The sequence below is a fragment of the Antennarius striatus genome, chromosome 12, assembly GCF_040054535.1.
Source record: "Antennarius striatus isolate MH-2024 chromosome 12, ASM4005453v1, whole genome shotgun sequence".
NCBI lineage: Eukaryota > Metazoa > Chordata > Actinopteri > Lophiiformes > Antennariidae > Antennarius > Antennarius striatus.
In genome coordinates this window covers 6,426,186-6,450,551 of record NC_090787.1, presented here as the reverse complement: position 1 = coordinate 6,450,551, position 24,366 = coordinate 6,426,186, and the positions used below count along the sequence as shown (strand labels likewise).

Below are 24,366 nucleotides of genomic sequence, written 5' to 3'. Positions count from 1 at the left end.
CTCTGGCGGTCATACAACATAGCAGGCACCTTCTTACTCAAATAACGATTCAATCCAATCTTAATGACTAATGTTCTAGGACATATTCTACATTTAAGGTGAGCTGCAATATCATATGAAATATAAAATCATGAAATCATCATAAAATATCAATATAATGCGTTTTGACAAAGGGAACGGGGGGCAAACAAGCATTAGTTCCGTCAATTAAAATTGTTTTGATAGTCAAAACCGGAAGCTATTGACAAACTGTCAGCAATCGGAACGCTAATGTGATCAATCCAAGGGATATTGACACGATAAGCAGCGTACTGCTCTGTTTCATCTGGGACCGGCCGGTATTTCAGATCACCCACTGACCACTGAACCGTGTCACCTGGTAGCGCTGGAACAAATCGGACATCACTTCTAGGAAGCTGAGCCTGGCAGACCTTCATCGTGGCCCGAGCGGCAGTCAGGCTGCAACAAACATGACTATCGATCAGTGAATCAATCGGTAAATAAATCGGTGAATCAATCGATGATTCAATCGCTGAATCAATCGCTGAATCAATCGGTGAATAACCCTACCCTAACCCCCCCCAAACCCTAACCCTAAACGAAACCCCTAACCCAAACCCCTAACCCTAACCCCCCTAACCCCTAATCCCTAACATCTAACTCCAACCTAACCTCTAATCCTAACCCTAACCCTAACCTTAACCCTACCCTAACCCCTAAACCTAACCCTAACCTTAACCCTAACCCCTAACTATAACCTAACACCTAATCCTAACCGCTAATCCTAATCCTAACCCTAACCCTAACCTTAACCCTACCCTAACCCCTAAACCTAACCCTAACCCCTAACCTTAACCCTAACCCCTAACTATAACCTAACCCCTAATCCTAACCGCTAATCCTAACCCTACCCTAACCAACCTAACCTTAACCCTAACCCCTAACCCTAACCCTAACCCTAACCCCTAACCCTACCCTAACCTAGATCCTGACCCTTTACTCTTGCGTTTAACCCTAACCTTTCATTCCCTTCAAGTATAACCCCATCTGGACACTCTGCATTTTGTCTGAAAGCAAGTGAAGTGATTCATAGTTTGCTTCACATAGAACTTTTGCTTTCACTGTGTAAACAGATTAGCTGATTTGACTTGATTCATGTTGAGCGATTTATAGAAGTAAAATCAACACTGGCATACATTCAGTCCCCAGCTTTATTACTGAGATAAAGACAATTTCACCTCAAATTTACAGCAGGCTATCACAGCACACATTTAAGAATCTGTTTGCTTTTAATGATTACATATTACACAACATGAAATTATAATATCAAAAAACAACAACAAATGAATAAACAAAAAAGTAATTGGTGTTTCAAAATCTAAATAAATCTGACAGACATAATTAGATGGAAATAAGAAAATATGACTTTTGAACTTGGGCTGAATTTAGAGATTCTTCATGTCCTTTTTTATTTGGAGTGCAGTTTTTCTAAAATGTTCATATTTCCTGCTATAATTATTGTTGGTGTTGACACTAGAGCACCTTTTTCTGAAATTCCCCAAAAATTCCAGTGCTACAAAAAAATTTCCAAATAAAATTGAGCTTTACTTTCTCATTCAAATGCAACTCATTTGTCACTAGCATTGTCCTTTTACTCTTTGGATCCATTCATTCGTGATTTGAAGCTCCTAAGTTTTTCCAGGAAGCCGGGGTTGGGGGATGACACAGGTCGAGCTGATTTGACCACTGATAAGGCAGCATCAAAAGACTGGCCATCGCAATACATCAGGTAGCCAATGACAACGGCTGGTGCCCTAGACACACCAGCATTGCAATGGACCAAAACCACTCCTTTCTGAAAGACAAGTAATGCAGATGAAAGGTTAGACGTTTATACTGATGAAACCTGTTTTCAAGTTGACTTCCTATGCAAAATGTGAATTGAAATAGAATGATAAGAATGTAAAAACAATGGAAAAAACCCAGCAACACATTTTAAAAAGTTGGGACAGTGGTAGCAAATAACACTTCATGCTGAAAGAAAACACCTCGTGGAACTTCTTAACATTAATAAGGTCAACTGGAAACAGGTTTGTAACACAACCACTCATGCACACACTCACACCCACAGACAATTTGAGACCAATCCATCTGAATGCATGTTTTTGGAGGTGGGAGGAATCCAGAGAACCCTGAAAGAACCCATGCAGACACGGGGAGAACATGCAAACTCCTCACAGAACGGAAGTCAAACGCAGAACCTTCTAGCTGTGCCACCGTGCCGCCACAACCCCGTCAATGATCAGGTTTTTTCAGATACGATAATGTGTCTTTCACGTCCCCTGAAGTTTCTTGGCTCCTCTCTATATCACACTAAGTATTTGTGATAATCTCACAAGAAACTTTTGGCTGTTGAACATACGAATATTGTCAGATTCAGAAGACAAAAGTTGATTATTTAATTTCAGTGTAAAACACTTGACTATTGTTGTATATTCACGTATTTAAAATATTCACTTATTTATTTAAAATTGATTGTTAGGATAAAAACATGGACAATATAGCTGAGGATTGTTGACATTTAAGTTTTAGGATTTATTTCACAAACCCTGACAGTAGAATTGCATAAACGCTGTGAACACCTGTGTCTGCTCTACTACTGTCATGGTTCTGGTTGTCTTATTGCTGCAGTACCAGAGTGTGGCAGGAGGTGGAGCCACATTTATGGGCAGAGTCTTGTCTCCACAGCTGTGCCTCATCTCCACACATGTGCCCCATCAGGTTGATTAACCTGAGGTTTTGATGTCGGCTTTAAAACCTCAGGGTTTTTTTTGTTACTTTGTGAGTAATTCCCTTTGAGGTGATTTAGTGTTTGTTGCTTTGGCCCACGTAGTTGTTTTCTTGACTTTCCATCTTGGATCAGGCTCTCCTTAAACGGTAGGAGACAACTACCATCTGGAATGTGAGGGTAATTACCAGATGGCCTTCTGGGTAACCTGAACCTGGATTTCTAGTTCAAACCATCAGTTTGATTATCATAGCTAGAATTACCACAGAGATGGATATCAAAATGAACACACGTGTGTGTGTGTGTGTGTGTGTGTGTGTGTGTGTGTGTGTGTGTGTGTGTGTGTGTGTGTGTGTGTGTGTGTGTGTGTGTGTGTGTGTGTGTGTGTGTGTGTGCGCGCGTTAGGTATCAGGTTAAGGTGAGCTGTAGGCTTCATTGCTTTTAGGTGGTGTAACACTGAGACCTGATCTGGGTGAATTTTAATAAAACATGAACAAAATGACTCATATTATTGAGCCATTGGTCACATGTCAGCCCCTCCCTGAGCTCCTGCCCTGCTGGAGGGCAGTGGGTCCTCACCTTCATCTCTTACTGGACTGGAGCCGCTGACCAGTAGAGTATCAGTCTCTGGTTGTGGGAATGGTGTGGCACTTTCTTTTCAGTAGAAGCATCAGCTTCTGATCAGAGATCAGCGCTCACCCTGATACCCTCATGGCAGTAGACCCACCAGAGCAGTGCTAGGCTGCGTGTTGTTACTGCTGACTAGTTAGCTCTGTATTCAACCCCCACAGACTACAGACACACGTGACTCACAGTTTGATGAGATGACAAATGACATCAGCAAACAGACGGCTGACAGTAATAATAAAAATAATGGATTATATGTATATATAGCTTTTCTAGACATTCAGAGATGCTTCACAGTGGCTCCATTCTTCATTCACTCCCCATTCATACTTGGTGATGAGGATGGTGAACTACATACAGTTATGTTCATAATAATAGCAGTGTCTCTGAAATGTGAGTGAACCTCAAAATTTTGTCAAATTTTGAGGTTTACTCATTGGAGACACTGGACATTCTATTTCAAAGCAAGAAAAGTGGAAAACAGTCATTGAACATTTTTACAGAAATTCAACAATTCAACCAAAAATAGCAGTGCTGAGTTCAATTAGTGATGTCATTGATTATGTGAAGAAAATAGGTGTTAATCAGGTGGCCCTTAGTTAAGGATCAAGGCAACTGGTGCTGTAGATGCTGGCTGTGAGTTTGTGCTTGAAAAACAGTAAATTGGGTCAATCAAGGGATTGTTCAGCATTCTTTAATTGAGAATTTAGTAAAAGAGGGGAAAACCCATAAACAAGTGCAAAAAATGATAGGTATTCAACTAATGGTGTCAAATGCTTTAAAATGACCAAATTAAGAAAGGTGAGGAAGAAAAAGGAAAACAACTACTCAAATGGATTTGAGAATAACAAAATGGCAAAAGCTCAGCCAATGATCATCTCCAGGAGCATCAGAGAAGATCTAAGTTGGTCTCTGAGTCCTGTAACAATCACGTGACGTCTATGTGAAGCCAATCTACCAGCAAGAAGCAAAGTCAAACAAACACGTGTTGAAGCAGTTACAATTTACCAAAGAACACTTTGAATGAACTTAGAAGAAATGGCGTGGTAATGCAACTAAGTATTAGTTTAAGATTATCAGGAAGGTTGAATCTTCAAGCATTTCTTAGTTTTATGCTGTACATTTTTGTGTTTTAAAGAGGCCAGCATTGCTATTTTTTCGAACATTGTTGACTTTCTGTAAAGTATTATCGTATTCAATGCCTTTTTCCACTTTTCTTGCTTTGAAATAGAATATGCAGTGTCCCCAATGCATTTGTGTGCATTAAAATAAAAATTATTTGAAAAGTTTGAGGTTTACTCACATTTTTAGACACACAACTATTATTTTGAACATAACTATAGCCACAGCTGCACTGGGGCAGAATGACTGAAACGTAGCAACCAATCTGACTACCACTGCAACAATCACACACATTCACACACCAAAGCTTGTGCTAAACCTCAATAACTGAACTTTCTAACTTTAAACGGTTTATTCTCAGACATTTTGCTATCTTCCGTATCTAATTGTAGTACAGTATGGAAGTTTCTGGTCAAACTCAGTGCTTTGGTGTTTAGCCAGTGTAGATCAGAGTATTAGTCGTTAGTTGATCAAATATGGATTTACCTCACGTCGAGCCTGCTGGATGAAGTCACAACAGACCTGGATGTGAGACAGTAAATCAGCATCAGGACGATCCAGAATACTGACAGTCTCATAAATGAATAGGTCAGGAAACAAGTTCTCCACCCCAAAGGCCACATTCAGGATGTGAGACACCTGAGGAAGAAGAGGATGGGAAGAGATTGGATTATCCCAGATGAAGATGAGCCACAAATTCTTATTAAAAACAATCGTTTTTGGATGTATGTCTTGCTTTCTGTCGTGTTCCCTTTTCCAGGCATTTTATTTGTAGGCTGTTGACAGTGTGGTGTTACAAATGTACATCGTTCATCTTGACATGCTGTTTTTACACCTCAATAATTTGTCCACAATTGCAAGAGACTGTAGTGGAGATCTTTGTTGAACTGCAACATCTAATAACGTGAACCTGTCTAAATCATCGTAAGGAACGGGGCTACTGGCCAACAGGCTATCTTAGCTTAATAGCCTTCCTGCAAAATCAGATTTAGGGACTCATTCTAAGGATGACATCAGCTTTGCTAACTATAGTTCCACAGGTGTGAGGCTCTTAGGAGAATGTTCAGTCACTGCTTGTAATGAGGGCTGTGGAGACAGGAAGGTCCTGCCTGAGGAAAGTATGCAATGGCTTCTAATTAGAAAGTAAATCTAATCTGAAGTGTTGAGCAAGGCTATAAAAGCAAAAGCTTTAAAACAATTCTATACCGATGAAGTACCCAATGCAATGCTGCTAAGATTGGACTGTTCTTTTTGTCTTTTATGATCTTTCAGGAGACAGGAGAGCAGAGTGACCGATATGGATGGAAAAATTTTTACTTCATCAATATTTCCAAGTTGAAGAAAGCATGATCAACCGTGGTGACTATAACAGTGACACCAAATTTAAGACTGTTTTAGATGGATGGATGGATGGATGGATGGATGGTTGACGCTTTGGGCATGTCTCGTTAGGGGTTAGAATTAGGGTTGTCTCATCCTTTTCTCCATTTTGGATGAGTGATCATATTTGTTGGGCAAAATTTTTTGCCATTCCTGCCCTAACCCTCTGCATCTATCTGGGCTTATGACCAGCCTGCCGTTGACACTGGCTTGTGCCATCGTAGGGCAGCAGATGCTGGGGTTCAAACCCAGGACAGCAGACATGAGAAGCACACGCTCCACCACTGAGCTTCATCCCAGGCTTTTTGCTAAATCTGCTGCTTTGTTTTCATTAGCCCAGGGAAGTTGACCTTACCAGTGTTCTCCACGAGAATATAATGATCATATTAATCTCCCTCAGCAGACAATGTTTATCCAAGAATTAACCAGTTTGTCACAGACACTTTAACAGTTACACATTCTATTATATTATCAACAAATATGAACATGCTCTTTAAAGTCTCAAACTTAATGTTATCCCTCCAAACAGAAATCCACATTTTTTTGTTCACTAATCCATGTTTCTGATGTTGAATAGTTTTTTCAACTGTTCTATGGAATTCTTTGTGTCCAAAATTGTTGTAGGGCTCCCACTATTGAAGTGATTCTGTTGTACTGATCTTTGGTGTAATAAAAACTATTGTGCATCTTTATTGCCTGTATTTCACCAACTCCTCTGCACTCCTGATCACCATTGTTTTCATCTGGTCCAGAGAAAGGCCCTTAGTTTTGATGAAGATCCTGCAGTTGCTTGTCCAGGTGTTGTCGATCAGCCCATTCTTCTTCAGTTGTCGAGCTTTTTTAGTGATATCAGCATTCTTTTAGTGAGATTCTCATTAATGAAGACATTTTTTCCTTTCAGTTTGAATGGTAATGATGGTGAATGGATAACATGTCACAATCTGGTCCGGATCTATGGATGCCAATGATGATGACTTCATTTATACAAATGCTTTGTTCCAAACCATTCATTCTTAGTTGTCCCTGTTCCAAGACAACAGTGTGTCGGCCTTTTTCCATATCTTTCCGCATTCTCTTCATTTTGTTAATTTCTTCTATGGCGTCTAGCACCGGTTTCAACTTTTCATCCAAATTTTCTTCCAACTCTTCTTTGAGGTCACTCCTTAAACTTTTCCATAGAAGAGAATATTTGGTCTTGATTATCCTTCATATTTTTGCTTTTATACTCCTCTGCTTTTCCTAATCCTCTCATCATTTTAATATTGCAGAGTCAGTGAGAGTTTGAGTTAGAGGGTGACAGTTGGAGAAAGAAGGAATATGTGCTCCCGTTGAGAGCCGGAAGTAACATGAATGAAGCAACAGAATCATTCAGTGCAGACCTTAAAACAATGTCCAATGGAATGTAGAGGGACTGTTGGAGTGTTGCTAAGCTCACCTTGAATTTTTTCAGAGTACCAAAGTCGTGTGCAGCATCTTGAGAACCTACAAACAGAGTGTATTAGCAAGGTGAACTGGTGTCAAAGTGAACACATGAAGCAAAGTCATTGTGAGATGCACACCTATAACAGGCTACAAAGCAAGCCTAAAACAACATCGTCCTCTGTGTTCAGAGAATGTGTTGAACAGATCATACCTCCATCAAACCTATTGCAGTCAAAAGCCTCACCACTGCGTGTATGCTCAGTCTTTCCTAGGTCACAGGGTCATTATGTTCGTGTACCTACACCAGTGACCTAGTTAGTCCTGATTGGTCCTGGTCCTGTCCTAGCCTAAAGCAGGACTCATGTTACCAGGTGGAGGATGGGAAGGACTCATAATAAACTCATTTGTTCTTAATCTTTTTTTTGGGTGGAAACTGACACAACAGCATTTTTCATGTAACTCTTTTGAGAAATGTGCATTAAAGAAATGTAACAGTTCATTTATCTGTAATTCAATCCCTGTACTCACAAATAAAACAGTTGTAAAAATGCACAAAAAGAATAAAAAGGGAACAATTTAAATTGTTTTGGAACTCTGACAGTGCTCAATTTATGTGCTGATTGTACCATAAACAGTCTTCTGTGTTGTCTCCAAGAGGTGGTATTCAAATGGCCTAACAACCACAGTACAGGTGTATTAATCCCAGTCCAGGACCACTAAATCTGCCTTTGCCACTTGTGAGACGGTCTGAGATCAGTCATCCAGAAACTATGGATATGGGTAGGGTTAGCTGATGGGGTTAGGGTTTGTGTTATTTATGGTTAGCCACAGGTGGCACGCGGTTGAATGGAGGGGAGGAGATGTCAGCCTGTGCTGTAGTGTAGTGGGGCCAAGGTGTTGTGATGTTTTGATATTAGATAGTGACGCCTTATATTTTTAATCATTGTGACATAGATATTAGATAGATATTAGATATTAGATGTTGTGATATTAGATAGATTTTGTGATATTAGATAGATATTAGATGTTGTGATATTAGATAGTGATGCCTTACATTGTAAGAAGGGTGTACCTTACCCACCATGTGGGCCTCAAGCTAATTTTCACTTAAACTTTATTTTTGTTATTTTATTTTAATTTTATACTGTTTATATTTTAGTGATAATTTAGTATATGTCCTGTTAATGCTACATGTGCTAGTATAGTGTATGTCTTGTGTTATGTCCTTTGGTGTCAGTGTGTCTTTTTTTTATCCAGTATTCATTATGTAATGCCTGAGCAGTGGATATGAGCAATTTCCTCCGGGATTAATAAAGTATCTATCCATCTATCTACTATCTACCATCATCTATCTACCTATCTATCGATCGTGCGTTGACACCTATCTGCTGTGTGTTGACTCCTAGTTGACAACATGCTAAGCTGTGTAACGTCAAGCTAACACTTGGACTTGTGTCTTTGCTGTCCCCTTCGTTTGTCATTGTTTGGTTTTTGCAGTTTTACAAATGTTGGTTGGTTTGAATTACATGCTGTACTTCCTGGTTTGTCAGTGGGCATCATGGGAGCTGTAGCCTCTATTGAAAAGACTGAATACATACTTCTTCTTCTTTCATTAACTTGTTGATCTATGTTGATGAATTATTATTTATATTTGGATTATGTGTAGGATATACATATATATATATATATATATAAAGTACAGTGGTTTAGTCAACTGACTTGAATGCAGGAGGTCGTTGGTTCGAATCCCAGTCAGGAATAACACTATCCAGTCAACTTACTCAAATGCAGGAGGGTGTGGTCTGGAATGCAGGAGGGAGTGGTTTCAAACCCCAGTTATGGCGAACACTATCCAGTGAGGGTCCTTAGGCAAGACCCTTAACACTATATCATCCTACGCAGTTATGAATGACCACAATAATGACAGAATCATACTGGCTCGGATGTCGTCCGGGTCAACAATTTGTTCGGGTTTATGTTTAGCTTAGCTAAACTTAGCTAATAGGGTTAGGGTTAAGTGATGGGGTTTTCCTTAGAGTTCTGGGTAACTGATCGGGTTTAGGTTTTAGGTTAGGTTTTTATGATAGTTTAGCATTAGCTGATGGAGTTGGGGTTTTTTGAGGGCTACTTGATGGGAATAGGGTTGGTTAGCTGATGGTGTTAGGGTTTGGGTTAGATGGCCAAAACCAGCAGGCTCAAGGACAGTTTCTTTCACCAGGCAGTCAGGAGGCTCAACTCCCTCCCTGCTCTGCCCCCTGCCACAATCTTGAACTCTACCCTCACCCTGCTGTGTCTGAACCAGTACTGATCACATTCTATAGGCACCCATTGGGTAATATGGAGAAGTTCTCTACAAATGGGCACTTTTCTTTAGATGACACACATTTGGAATTAAATGAAACCATTTGAAAAAGTGGACTATGTCCATGGTTTTGCTCTTTGATTCAGATCATGTTGAGGTTATCTAATAATATAACTATTAGCAGTATGCAGGACGACGTAGCACATTGCTACCAATTTTCAGGAGTCACTTGTTTTGTTGAAATGATTGTTTTCAATGTTGGACTTCAAACCAGATCCCTCTCCTCCATATACGAGCAACAAACACTCAGGTTGGCCAATAAAATCAATAAAACCCTTGTTGCTCACCCAGAAGCAGATAAGGCATGACAGTGCCGACCTGAAGGTCCCACGAAGTATCAGGAACATATCCTACCATCTTCTCTGGTGGGGTGGGATCTTCAACCACGGTGATGGTAGAACCCCTCCATGTCTCAATGATGCGGCGGCCACTCAGTGATGTCACACGGGTGCACTGCTTCCTGAGTCGCATACGAGAGAAGCTCTGGATCTCCTCCGTTAGGGACTGCATGACACACCAGACTGGAGAAACTAAACAGCACTGAAGGGGAATGACCACAAGCAACGGAACCTGAAAGATAATTGAAATAATAAACTTTGTGGTCTTTCAGGATAATATATGTAAAGCTGGAATTATTAGTTTAAATCAAACAACATTGATAAAATTTATGCTTACAAAAATTACCATCAGTAAAAATAAAGTCTAAAATGCAAAATAATTTTTAAGAAGACTGACATAAACAAGTTTGAGACCTCAAAGCAGTACAAAAAGAGTCAGAGCAGACTATCTGCAGGAGGCTGAGGTCTGTCTCCCTACCTCGGTTTGGGAGGCAGACACCCTCTCATTATTTAAGACTAGACTTAAAACATTTCTTTTTCAAAAATGTTGCAATTAGGGCAGCTTAGGCTGCTAAGTCTTTTTCTTATAGACCTACACTGCTGGAGACTCAACATCCAGACACACTGAACTCCTCTCTCCTCCTCCTTCTCTCTGACCCTCTCTGTTACTCCTCCTCCTCTCCAGTATCACTCTCCAAGTCTCCAGTCACACCTTTACTAACTAAACCTCTTCCCTGGAGTCTCTGTGCTCTATGTCCTCACAGGTTTTTTCAGGTTCACCCCTCATCCGCCCATCTGCTGTGGACCATCTGCTGTGGACCTGCTCCTCCCACCAGTATCACCCCTCACCTAACCATATGCTGGGGTCCTGCTTCCTTTCTTCCTCCTTCAACCATACAGTCATCCATGCAGCTATAATTGTGCCTTGAATTAACTAACTAAATGATAGGGAACATGTATAGAAGACAACAACCCAGGAGTCGGTGAACACAGCCTGACTTTCTCGTCTCCAATTCAGCCCCTGCATCATATCGTCTAACTATAACCGTAAAGACACTGACTCTATCTGGCCTATCTGACACTCTCTCACTGTCTATCTTTCTCTCACCCTGTCCTTATTTTCCTTTCATTTTCCACCCAATTGGTCGAGGCGGATGGCCGCCCAAAAGAGCCAGGGTCCTGCCTGGAGTTTCTTCCTCAGCAAGGGAGTTTTTCCCCGCCGCTGTCTCTTATACTCTGGAGGTTTCCGTTGGGTTTTTCGTGTCTGTTAAAGCACTTTGAAAAGTCTGTTGATGATTAAGTGCCATATAAATAAAACTCTATTGATGATTGTCTGATACTCGGTGTGTGTTTGGTGTTTGATACTTTACCTTTTGGCTCAGATGTTCAGCGTTGGTCCATACGGCTCCAGTTTAAACTGCAGAAACCAGACTGAGGATCAGGTCCATGTTACAGAAAAACAAGAAACCTCTTCCTCCTGCACAGGTCCTGTTCTGGAGGAAGCTGACCACCAGTTCCAGATCAAATACTGGTTTGTGAGGATCTGTGTGTGACTGTCAGAGATGTTAAAGCTGCTGTGGGTGAGGCTGACCGGCTGCAGTGTAACAGGAAACCTCTCTGTCTGCAATGGTCCACCAGCTCCACCACCAGCAGAGGGCAGCACCTTGTCAAGTCACTCCATGAACCCTACTGGGGACTGCAGAAACCCAAAAGCCAGCGTTTGCTTGTCTCTAATGGGCTTATTATGATGATGTCACCCCTCACTGAAAGAACTATGGCTGTGTGAGAGATACCAAGCCCAGCCAATTAAAGGGAGTGTCGGTTGATGAAACGCCTCATCAGCGACTCTTCTGGTGTCACGCCCAGCCAATCACAGGTGGAGTTGGGTGTTGTTACGCCTCATCAGCAGCTCCTCTGATGTCACGTTGTGTTAAGGTCCAGCAACAGTTCTGGACTTAGAGTCGTCCTGCTTTGGCACAGACGTCATGACCAAAGAGAAAATCAGAATGAAGCTGGAAGCAGTTTGGACTCCTCGGATCAGTTCTGATGCAGGTGTGAACAGACACCAACTGTCTGAATCTGTGTTCCATTGCACAAAGGTCTGGAACTCCACAGCGTGGAGAGGACAGCAAATCAATGGACGTGGTCTTCCTGCATTCTTGATTATCACCAGTAAGGTTCTCTACCATCCTCTAGTGGACGACAGAAATGACGTTTGAATCATTGTGAACTTTCTGTTTGAAGCGTCTTGAAGGCTGGAGTGAAAACACACAAGTCATTAGTTTTGTGTTTGAAGAACAAACTTCCTCCTTTGACCAACAAGCTGTCCGGTCACTGGGCGTGTCACTGCTGGGTTTTGACCACCTCAGCCCAGATCCACTTCCTTCTCCTTCTACTAGAAGATTGTGTGCTCTCAGACAGGAGTGGACTTCACTCATCATGCTCTGTTTGGTAAGACTTGCTGACTGCCAGCTGATTTAGTTCTGGAGCTGAAAACATGGAGACCTCAGTGGACTATCCCAGCAACAAGCTCTCCTGCACCCAGTCAAACCCGCTGTTCGGCATGTCGCTGAGCAGGACTGACCTCTACTCCTTCCAGCCTGATGGTGAGTGTGGAGTGAAAGTGATGTGGACCCGAGTTTTTGTACTAGACAACCTACAATCTGTTTTCTGATTGGTCATTTTAATAAAGTTAGTGGAATCATCTTACAGTACATGCAGATAAATTCAGTTATTACCTTAGACCAATATTTAATGTCCTCCTTGCTAAAAGCTTAACATGTCCATTAGCTTGCTGCTAACATTACATCCTGTTGGATGTTGGGTAACTAATGTGACTTGATTAGAGCTCAGAAAATAGAACAATAAATCTTCTGTTTACTAGTAAATATCCTAACCCTTTCTAAGGTTCAAGATGCTGAACCTGCAGCCAGGAATCTGTCCATCAATCTAATAGAGGGTAGAAAGTCAAATTTAAACGAAACTGAGGTACCAGTAAGAACACGAGCTATTAGTGTGAAGTTCTGACAGGCAGATAGAATCAGGTCTGCACTGCTGACTGGTGCAGGGCGTCCCACCAGATACACGCCAGAAACAAGACTTAATATCTGCTGACAAGAACTGGATGACAGCACTGGAACCAGGGCTGAGGTTTAATAGATGGATGGATGGATGGATGGATGGATAGATGTATTCATGAATTATGTATCTATGAATTCAGGTATCACCTGGAAACACGGCTGTGGACACACTGGGACCTGCTGACATCCCACAGTGACCGTTTGAACGTATCCTGATGATGACTCTATGCTGTTTGTGTTTCAGATTTGAAGCCGGCAAAGCCAAGAAGAAACTGGTGTGTGATCGTGCTGGTCGTTTACCTCATCCTTCAGACCGCCCTGAACGCCTTTCTCTTTTTCAAAGGTACCAAAGGCGCCTCACAGGACCCTCACACAGAAACACCCCCGACACAACACCAGTACCAGACTCTGGCCTGGTTCTGGTGATGTCAGAATGTTCAGGTCGAGATTCACACAGCTGGTTCTGATTGGCTGATAAAACCACTAATCAGCTTACTGACCCCCTCTGATTGGTCCATTCCTGTTGAGCAGGAAGTACTCTGCTAGTCGTAGTGCTACCATTAGCAGTGCTACAAGTTTCAATTGCACTCAGTGATAATGAAAGGTAGCACAAAGGTGCAGTGGGTGGCGCTGTTGCCTCAGAGCCAGAAGGTTCTGGGTTCAAACTCCATACAAACTCCAATCTCTGTATGGAGTTTGTATGTTCTCCACGTGTCTGTGTGGGTTCTCTCCAGGTTTTCCAGCTTCCTCCACCTCCAAAAACATCAGCTGACGTGAAGCGATCATGTAGATGTGAGTGTGAGCGTTCTACAGGTCCGGGGTGTGCTCCACCTCCCACCTGTAGTCAGCTGGGAGAGGCTCCAATAACCCCCATGATCTGCAGGGTGGTAACAGCAGCTTAAAACAACAACAATTAGTCATCTCATCCACAAGAGATGGATGGATGGATGGATGGACGGATAATGGATGAATGATGGATGGATGGATGGATGGATGGACGGATAATTGATAGATGATGGGTGGATGGAAGATGATGTTACTGCTGTTAAAGTGTGTTGTAACTGCCGTTGGATGTTCTTCATCCAAACCTCATCCTGGACTCTCACATCAAACTGGCTGCGTTCTGCTCACTGATTCTCTCCCCTCCATCCCAGTGTTCAAGTTGGAGTCTTCACTATCCAGCCCCCAGTCACAGAAACTGTCATCCGATCACATCCCTCTGGGACCCGAACACAGTGGTGACGCCCTTCAAGTTCTCGTCCAAAACAACAGTCAAGACACCAGGAACCTGAGGGGCCGCCTGCGGGATCTCCAGAGCCAGGTCCTCCTCTGCTAATGGTTTACCTGAGCGTGTTGGATGAGCGTCATGAACCCTACTTAAAGACGCGTTGGTATCACACTCATCTTTAGCCTGTCTGTTAGCATAGCTGGAGACAGACGCTAACAAGTTGGAAATGTTGGTTGTGTTACAGTCTGAACATCAGAACAGTCACATGGTCAGAGAAGTTCCTTCAGCTCTTCCCGTCGGGGTCATTTCACCACCTCAGTGTTCATTTTTAGGGTTTAGTGTGTCCAAGACTTCAGAACCAAAATTCAGAACGTCTCTGCTGTGTGAACGCTGTTACCGTGGGAACAATGCACCTGGAAGCATCACCGGTTGTCAGTGTGATTGTTAGCACCTGTGCTGACGCTCACTTTCACAAGCCAGCTAGCATGTTCACAGAGTTCGGTGTTAGACGTTAGGGTTAAGGTTAGGTTAGGTTGGGTTAGGGGTTAGGGTTAGGGGGTAAGGGTTAAGGGTAAGGGGTTAAGAGTTAGGGTTTAGTGGTTAAGGGTTCGGGGTTAGGGGTTAGGGTTGATTGAGGTGCGGTTAGCACCGCTGTTGGAGCACAAAGTGGCGGAATCTGCCCAATTTGATTAATATTTACAAAATGAATCAGTTATCGGTGACATCATAATGACATCATGATGACATCTTGATGTTATCTTGATGACGTCGCCGTTTTCAGACACACCTACACTCAGTAAGTTTGGTGAGAAAATCCTGTTGTCAACTATTTTCATCACATCCACACAGCAGAGCATGAGATAGATCGCCCTGTGGCTGAAGCTAATGCGATAGCATCCTCAGTCTTCGGATTATCATGAAATTTTCAGTCTGACCCTTACATTTAATATAAAAACAAAGTTGCCGGTGAAGATTCGTAGTGAACAGGCTGTGGTGATCCTTTGAGGTTAAATCTGAAGTAGCTTGATGTCGTAGGCTTTGAAGATATTTCATCTGAGATGTTTCTTCAGTTATGACTGACTGGTGGAGAGAGTGGATTTTCAAAAGCTCCCAGAACATCGACTAGAAATGAAGAAACCTCTTGGATGAAATGTCTGTAAACCCAAAGAATTCATTTGAATAAGTTAACGACATAAAACCTTGTGTGTGATGTGATACTCCTTCCATTAAAGAATCTGCAGATAAACAAGTTCATGGAGGAAGATTAGTTTTCAATTTGTGTTTGAGATCAGAACAAATACTACAGTATGAGCTGACAAAATCCAGTGATGTTCCACAAGCAGAAGAGTCCTTGTGTGAAGTTCAGGACGTTAGATGGAACCATGTCAAACATTAGCCGACGTGCCATGTAGGTCAAACCAGAAAAAAGTCAGGCTTTGGAGGGAGACAGACGTGAAGACAGAGCAAAGACACGGTCAGTGAAATGTTTGAGTCATGTTTCTGTTGGTCGCTATGACAACAGGTCAATAGCCTGTGTGGAGATGAGGGTCAGCTGGAGAGGATAAGATCCGACCTGTACCGACTCAACACTAGCACCGTGAAGCTGGACCACAAAGTGACCAACATCACATTGCAGCCAGGTAGGCACTAAGTTCCCTGCAGAGATTTATCTCCCCACCTATGTATTTGAATAAGCTCACTTGAAAACCTCACATTGTCATGTTTTGGGTTGCCCTCTTTTTCCAACACATAACAACAATCTGCTAAGCGAGCTGTCGGTTCTAACGGTTCTGTGTCTTCAGGCCTTCCTGGTCCACCAGGCAGAGATGGACCGTCAGGACCTCCAGGACCACCTGGAGAGAGAGGTCTCCAAGGTGAGTTGATGAAAGACAAAGGGCAAAACGAGGGTATTTCTAGTGAAAAAGATGTTCTGGGTGACATCCAATGGTGGGATATTCTACTAAGGTTGTAGTTGGAGCCTCACTCCTCACTCCTGAAGTTCACACTGCGTTGATGACCTGATCATCTGTTGTCTGGTGCTGACAGGGATGATAGATAATAAATCCATCCAAACTGGACTTCTACTCGAGCTTACACCTCACTCGTTCACACACAAACACACACACACACACACACACACACACACACACACACACACACACACACACACACACACACACACACACACACACACACACACACACACACACACACACACACACACACACTCCTGATTACAGCCGGTATTATAACACCTATCTGTACTTTGCAGGTAGCAGCAGTGTTCCTGGGCCCCCAGGACCCAAAGGTGACATGGGACTGAAGGGAGAGCCAGGAGGTCCAGGGATACCAGGTCATTACCATCATCGCTGCGCTCCGGGCTTCAAACCGTTAGAATGTGTTGGTGACAGGCTTCTGTCTGATCCACCAATCATATGCAGCAGCAGCTCCTTAACGTGATCCACCTTCATAGTCAGACCTGTTCAGTTGTTGGGTGGAACGAGAAAGAGAACATCTCCATCCCACTGGTCACACCTCTCTGTCCTCTCACTGCACCTCATCACACGTGTGCTGGACGCCTCTTCCATGTTCAGTCTGACTACACCCTCAGTGAGGACCTTATGAATGTTATAATCCTGGTGGTGTGCCCACGTTCCCATAATCAGAGGCACAGGTTCAGATCCTACAGACAGCTGAGTCTAACTTAAGGCAAAAAACTTAACCCAAGCTGGACAACATTAGTGCTTTAATCCAGACTGGAGCATGTATGATGACTTGTTGATTATCATCAGCATGTGTGACGACGTGTTGATCATCATGTGTGATGATGTGTTGATCATCAGCATGTGTGATGACGTGTTTGATGATGTGTCAATCAGACGTGTGCTGTCTACAGACTCTTGACATGATGTTCACTGAGGTTATTAACTGGATGGGAACATAAATCAGGAGATGGTTATGAAACAGTTTCTCTTCCTCTTTAACTTCTGCTCTTCATCAGTTTTTCTGCTGACATGCTGGGTTTCATACAACCTGCACACTCAGCATTACAGATTTACAGTAAATACACACTAAAAATCCAGTTAATTATGATCATCATTGTGAAAACAGGTCCCAGAGGTCCACCAGGGGCCCCTGGAGCCCAAGGAATTGAAAGACCAGCTGCAAAAGGAGAGGCAGGCGAGCCTGGAATCCCAGGTAAGGCCTGATACTGGTAGTGCCGGTCCATCCACCCTGACTTGACAACATGGAATACTGTGAACATATTTTTGTCTTGCATCAGTGAGATTCCATTGGTAAGTTGGGAGGGTGTCCTCCTTGAAGGTGACATCTATCACACCAGCTGGAGGAAGCCGGTCCTAGTCAGTGCTGACAGACATGAAGCTTTGACTTCTGACTATGGTCCGCTGTCATTTGTCTGCAGGACATCCAGGAGAGAAGGGTGACATGGGGATCCCCGGGGAAAAAGGTAAATGTCACGTTGTGCACATCAACAGGTACAGGTGTGTGTGATATTGAAGGATTTGTGTATTGTTGTGTGCTGCCAGGATCTCCTGGACCTGTTGGAACTCCTGGGCTTGACGGACAAAAAGGACAGCCAGGAATCCCTGGTCCTCCTGGACCTTCAGGTTCTCTGCATTCTCTACTGGAACACCACACTAGACTTAAAGCTGGTTTCTGGCAACAGGAACGCGAAAAAGTGTGGAGTAAATTATATAGAAAGTGATAATACACACAACGACAGCAACAAGTAGAACCAAGGCAGTCACAGACTGTAACATCCCACAACACCCCTGAATTCAAAATTTTACCCTGACCTACTTTCATATGGTCTTACACACACTGGCCTTCTCCCTCGTCTTTCTATCTTATCTGGTTCCCGAGTGTACAAAGGTCATCATCTCATTTTCATCCCCTTCGCTGCCAGAGTAATGTGCTTTTTGTATCATCTTTCTATCTGCAACGGTTGTGAAGATATTTGGTGGACGGACAAACAGAGGAACTCTGATAATAACAACACATCTCCGCTTTGAAGCGGGATGTAACAAAGAAGGGTGCAGGTGCAGCTGGCCTATTACCTGAATGAAGCCTAAAACCGCTGAACGCCCTTTAAAGTCACTTCCTGTTCTTAGCTTCAGGTGAATCCCTCCCCTTCTTGGCTCAAACGGTAGCCTTCACCCAGTGATCAATCAGAGGTCTTTCAATGACCGTATTGGAATATGTCCCAGATCTGCCCTGACGAGAGAACAGAAGCCACTAGAGGTGAAGCAGGTTCCCAAGGTTCAGTGAAGGCTTTCCATTTACCAAGATAATCACTAGTACTAGCCTGCTGCTAGCTGCTGGTAGAGTGGCTCAGTATTCTGATCAACTGTGACTTGTGATAATAAAGATAGTAAAGATATGAGAGGCACATCAGCAGTTCCTTCAGACTGAAACTGAAACATCTTCCTCTTCAGAGCACATCACTGAAATCTGTTCAAGTGTCATATCAGTTCTAGTTGTTCCCCTTGTTGAACCTGACTCCTGATGTCACTGGCGGACATGTGAACATACCGCGACTGACACTGGGTCTTTAAGCTGGCAGTTTTAATAAGATCTCATGTTGTCTTGTTACCAGGCCAACCTGGATCTCCAGGCATCACCGGAGCTCAAGGTGAATTGGTCTTTACATTCCAAGGAACTGAATAGATCAGAAGTATTCAATCTGGAATCTTCCTCTTCTTCTGCTTTGGGCTTTTCCTTCAGGGGTCGCCACAGCGAATCAGCTGCCTCCATCTAACCCTGTCTTCTGCATCCTCTTCTCTCACACCAACTACCTTCATGTCCTCTTTCACTACATCCATAAACCTCCTCTTTGGTCTTCCTCTAGGCCTCCTGCCTGGCAGTTCAAAACTCAGCATCCTTCCACCAATATATTCACTATCTCTCCTCTGGACATGTCCAAACCATCTCAGTCTGGCCTCTCTGACTCTATCTCCAAAACCTCTAACATGTGCTGTCCCTCTGATGTACTCATTCCTGATCCTATCCATCCTGGTCACTCCCAGAGAGAACCTCAGTATCTTCATCTCTGCTAGCTCCAGCTCTGTCTCCTGTCTTTTCCTCAGTGACACTGTCTCTAGACCAAACAACATTGCTGGTCTTTTTTTGTACACCTTTCCTTTCATTTTAGCTGAAACTCTTCTATCACACATCACACCTGACACTTTTCTCCACCAGTACCATCCTGCCTGTACACGCTTCTTCACCTCTTTTCCACACTCTCCATTGCTCTGGACTGTTGACCCTAACTACTTAAAATCCTCCACCATCCTCACCCTGTAACTTCACTCTTCCACTTGGGTCCCTCTCATTCACACACATGTACTCTGTCTTACTGCGGCTAACCTTCATTCCTCTCCTTTCCAGGACAAACCTCCACCTCTCTAGCTTCTCCTCCACCTGTTCCCTGCTCTCACTACAGATCACAATGTCCTCTGCAAACATCATAGTCCATGGAGATTCCTGTCTAACCTCGTCTGTCAGCCTGTCCATCACCATAGCGAACAAGAAGGGGCTCAGCGCTGATCCCTGATGCAGTCCCACCTCCACTTTGAACTCCTTTGTCATCCTACAGCACACCTCACCACTGTCTTACAGTCCTCATACATGTCCTGCACAGCTCTAACATACTTCTCTGCCACTCCAGACTTCCTCATACAATACCACAGTTCCTCTCTGGGCACCCTGTCATAAGCTTTCTCCAGATCTACAAAAACACAATGCAGCTCCGTCTGACCTTCTCTGTACTTCTCTATCAACATCCTCAAAGCAAATACTACATCTGTAGATGAAACCATACTGCTACTCACACAGGCTCACTTCTGCCCTTAGTCTGGCTTCAACTACTCTTTCCCATAACTTCATTGTATGGCTCATCAGCTTTATTCCTCTGTAGTTGCCACAACTCTGTACATCTCTGTTCTTAAAAATGGGCACCAGCACACTTCTCCTCCATTCCTCAGGCATCTTCTCACTATCTAAGATCCTGTTGAACAAGCCAGTCAGAAACTCTACTGCCACCACTCCTAGACACTTCCATAACTCCTCAGGTGTATCATCAGGATTGACTGCCTTTCCACTCTTCATCCTCTTCAATATCCTCCTCACTTCATCCTGACTAATCTTTGCTACTTCCTGGTCCATAACAGCCACCTGGAACTTATTTATAAAGAGGAAAATAAAACAAGATTACAGACATTCCCTCATCGTCAATGAGACAGTCTTACCTTGGCCCCAGTCTCCCTTCTCGACTAAAGACCCTCCTGTCTCTCCACTATATCCGTCTCTGACTCCTGTCTCTCCTTTAGACCTGTCCCCAGTATCTCCTCTCGATCTGTCTTCTGTCTCTCCTCTAGACCTGAGTTCTGTCTCTCCTCTATAACTGTCTCTGACTCCTGTATCTCCACTAGACTTGTCTCCTGTATCTCCTCTTGACGTGTTTCTTGTCTCTCATCTAGAACTGTCTCCTTGTCTCCTGTCTCTCTTCTAGACCTGTGTCCTGTTTCTGCTCTAGACCTGTCTCTAGTCTAGACCTGTCTCCTGTCTCTCCTCCAGACCTGTCTCCTTTCTCATGATTCTCCTCCAAATCTGTTCCCCTGTCTCGAATCTAGATCTGTCTCCCTGTCTCCTGTCTCTCCTCTCTAGACCTGTCTCCCTGTCTCTCCTTTAAGCGTGTTTCCTGCCTATCCTCTAGTCCTGTCTCCTGTCTCTCCTCTGGACCTGTCTCCTGTCTTTCCTCTGGACATATCTCTTGTGTCTGCCTATTGCCTGTACATGCATTTTGTGTTCACTAGAGCTGTTTCCGTCTCTCTAAACTTTTTTGTTTCTTTAGCCCTACTGAACTGGTCCAGTGAAGATTCTTCTGGACACATTTCTGGTCGAAGTGAATTTAATTTTCTGTCAATTATGTGATTTTTCTCTGCAGGCCCTCCTGGCCCTAAAGGAGACAAAGGAGATGCAGAAAGTAAGTTTGGACTAGTGACTTTCAGCAGAGCTCTATCTTTCGGTCTAATTAAAACTGTTTGACTGAACATCATGAAGACTTCAAAGATCTGCTTGTAGATTCTGGTTTAATGCTCTTGATATATACAGTACATGGCTCCTGACCCACTATGTACAAAACTGTAAGAACTATTTATTTTTGGTCCAGGATGAAAAGAAGGGGGAGTTCTGTTAAATGCTGCGTCTTTGTGTCACTAGTGAATGTGCGTCTGGTGCCGGGCAGATCTCGAGGTCGAGTGGAAGTGAAGCATGATGGGATCTGGGGCACTGTGTGTGATGACAGTTTTGACAGATTGGATGGCAGCGTGATATGTAAGATGTTGGGCTTCAACCAAGCAGCAGAAACCTTCGTGGCCGACCCAGGTAGGAGTTCTACTGCAATGGTACACAACAAGATGTATGTATACATACACACACACAGCTCTCTCTCTCTCTCTGTACACACACACACACACACACACACACACACACACACACACACATATATATATATATATGTGTGTGTGTGTGTGTGAATATACACACACACACACACACATATATATATATATGTGTGTGTGTGTGTGTGAATATACACACACACACACACACACATATATATATATATATATATATATATATATATATATATATATATATATATATATATATATATATATAAAACGAAATAAGTTTTCCCTCTTCTTTATTGAACTGGAGCCCGCTACGCTCACATGAACACTCAATTGAACACAGGCACATTACGCATGTCGCACTCAACAGAAAAAGAGCATTATACTTACATGTAACCACTTCTTGGTACAACAGGAAGTCCCAAAATAAGAGCGTCACAGGAGCGTACTTATCTCTTTCTCGTGTTTGCCTCTTTCTTTTACATTTCTTTGATATGTTTCATTATTATACAATTTGACTCATAAATGACATTATGAAATAACATATACGCGGATACAGCGGCAGAGAATGGATGGATATTATGTTGAAAAAAGGTAGTTTTCTAGCGTCTTGGAATGGATTAAGACAATTTAAATGATTTGTAATGGGAAAAATGCATTTGGAATTCAAACAAATCGGTATTCAAACAGCCTTCCGGAATGAATTGTGGTCGGTTGGTTTGCCTGTATGTATATATATATATATATATATATTGAGAAATATCAAGGGTTGAAAGAACAGCTGGAACAGATGTGGAAGGTTAAGGTTAATGTGGTCCCCGTGGTAGTAGGAGCACTTGGGGCAGTGACCCCCAAACTGGAAGAGTGGCTCCAGCAGATTCCTGGAACAACATCTGAAGCCTCAGTCCAGAAGAGCGCAGTCCTAGGAACAGCTAAGATACTGCGCAGAACCCTCAGACTCCCAGGCCTCTGGTAGAGGACCCGAGCTTGAGGATGACACACAGATACCACCCCACAAGGGTGAGAGGGACATTTTTTTTTATTTTTTTTTTTATATATATATTTAGTCACCACTTTGTATATATACACAGTGGTGAGTATAGCCATGATGGACCGATTAGAAACAGCTGTGCTATACAGAAGACAGGAAGTGGAGATGGAGGAAATGAAGATGTTGAGGTTCTCTAGGAGTGACCAGGTTGGATCAGAAATGAGCTTCTTAGAGGAACGGCCAAGCTGAGATTTTCTGGAGACAGAGAGAGCAAACTTGGATGGTTTGAACACGTCCAGAGGAGAGATGGTGAGGATGGATGAACCAGTTAAGAGGCAGACCAAAGAGAAGGTGGGTGGAGGTGGTCAGGAAAACATGAGGACAGCTGGTGTTACAGAGCAGGATGAAGAAGATATTCTGATATGGAGAAGGACGACACGTTGTGGCAATGCATAATGGTACATGACAAAAGGAAAAGAATAAAACCAGTTAATAGCAACCGGACTCACGTAGGTCATGTGGTCGTAGGAACACCTGGGAGAACGACTCCAGAAGATTTCAGGAACAACATCTGAGATGAGTGAAATCTTAGGAACAGCCAGCAGAACCCTCAAACTCACATCACTCCAGTACAGAACACAAGAAATATCACACACACACTGGCAGGTCCTTGTCCACTGACACCATCAACAGACTGCTGGTGTCCATCCCTCTAATGCAGCTGTACTTCTGTAGGTTCTGGAAGAATCTGGTTGGATGACCTGAAGTGCAGTGGAACCGAGTCGGATGTGTTCAGCTGTCCACATGCTGGAATCGGCGTTCACAACTGTAAGCACAGTGAGGATGCTGGAGTGCGTTGTGTCTAGAGGACGCCATCAGGTCTGACTGGGTACCGGCTCCTCCCAGTGGCTCCTCCCAGTGGCTCCTCCCAGTGGCTCCTCCCATTGGTTCCCTCGTTGGCTCCTTTACATTAGCACAACATGTATTTCATAAAAATACAATTGTATCAAACATATGTTAAGTAAATGAAAGTGAACACAGTCAATCATGTTAATGACACCTGAAATAAAATCGTCAGACATCGTTTGTCTCTGGTTTATTCATCTGTCTCTGACAGGAAATTACTTCCTCCTTGCGAGTCGAGATGAGACCAACAAGTTCATTTACTGGACCAGAAGTGAACCATCAGAGGACCAGAGGGGAACCATTAAAGGACTAGAGGGGAACAGCTACAGGACAGGAGGGGAACAGTTGGAGGACCAGAGGGGAACCATTAGAAGACCGGAGGGTCAAGCTACTTGATCAGAAACTGTTTTTTCTGTTTATGTGTGACAAACAGATCCGGTGTGTTTGATGCTGATGATCTTGTAGTGAGAATGCTTCAGTACCCCTCTGACAGCGGGTGTGTGGGTCAGGGGTTCAGTCCCTTCATCAGGGTAGGGGTCCTCTCACCATCTGACTGTCTATCATCATTCAGTGTGGATGGTTCACAGTGGACGGTAACAGCTGTAAGTCTGCTTCTCCACCATCCAGACTCCACAGCATCGACTGCCAAAGATAACTTCAAACTTTAATCTGCTAGTCGGACTTCA

General features: G+C 43.3%; 2 protein-coding genes across 2 annotated transcripts; one reads left to right on the top strand and one right to left on the bottom strand.

The window, feature by feature from the left end:
• Window positions 1–1,651: 1,651 nt before the first annotated feature.
• Window positions 1,652–10,211, bottom strand: dusp19a (dual specificity phosphatase 19a). The gene is made up of 4 exons (XM_068330058.1): window positions 9,989–10,211; window positions 7,353–7,399; window positions 5,024–5,176; window positions 1,652–1,855 (listed from the first exon to the last, which is right to left on the bottom strand). Exons 1-4 carry the CDS (start codon window positions 10,209–10,211, stop codon window positions 1,652–1,654), a joined length of 627 nt encoding a protein of 208 aa, XP_068186159.1.
• Window positions 10,212–12,421: 2,210 nt separating this feature from the next.
• Window positions 12,422–23,857, top strand: marco (macrophage receptor with collagenous structure). The gene is made up of 13 exons (XM_068328708.1): window positions 12,422–12,645; window positions 13,364–13,462; window positions 14,274–14,440; window positions 15,870–15,987; window positions 16,150–16,221; window positions 16,620–16,700; window positions 17,459–17,545; window positions 17,772–17,816; window positions 17,896–17,976; window positions 18,966–19,001; window positions 21,315–21,353; window positions 21,590–21,754; window positions 23,510–23,857. The coding sequence occupies exons 1-13, from the start codon at window positions 12,537–12,539 to the stop codon at window positions 23,638–23,640; spliced, it is 1,230 nt and encodes a 409-aa protein (XP_068184809.1). The 5' UTR covers window positions 12,422–12,536; the 3' UTR covers window positions 23,641–23,857.
• The last annotated feature ends 509 nt before the right edge of the window (window positions 23,858–24,366 follow it).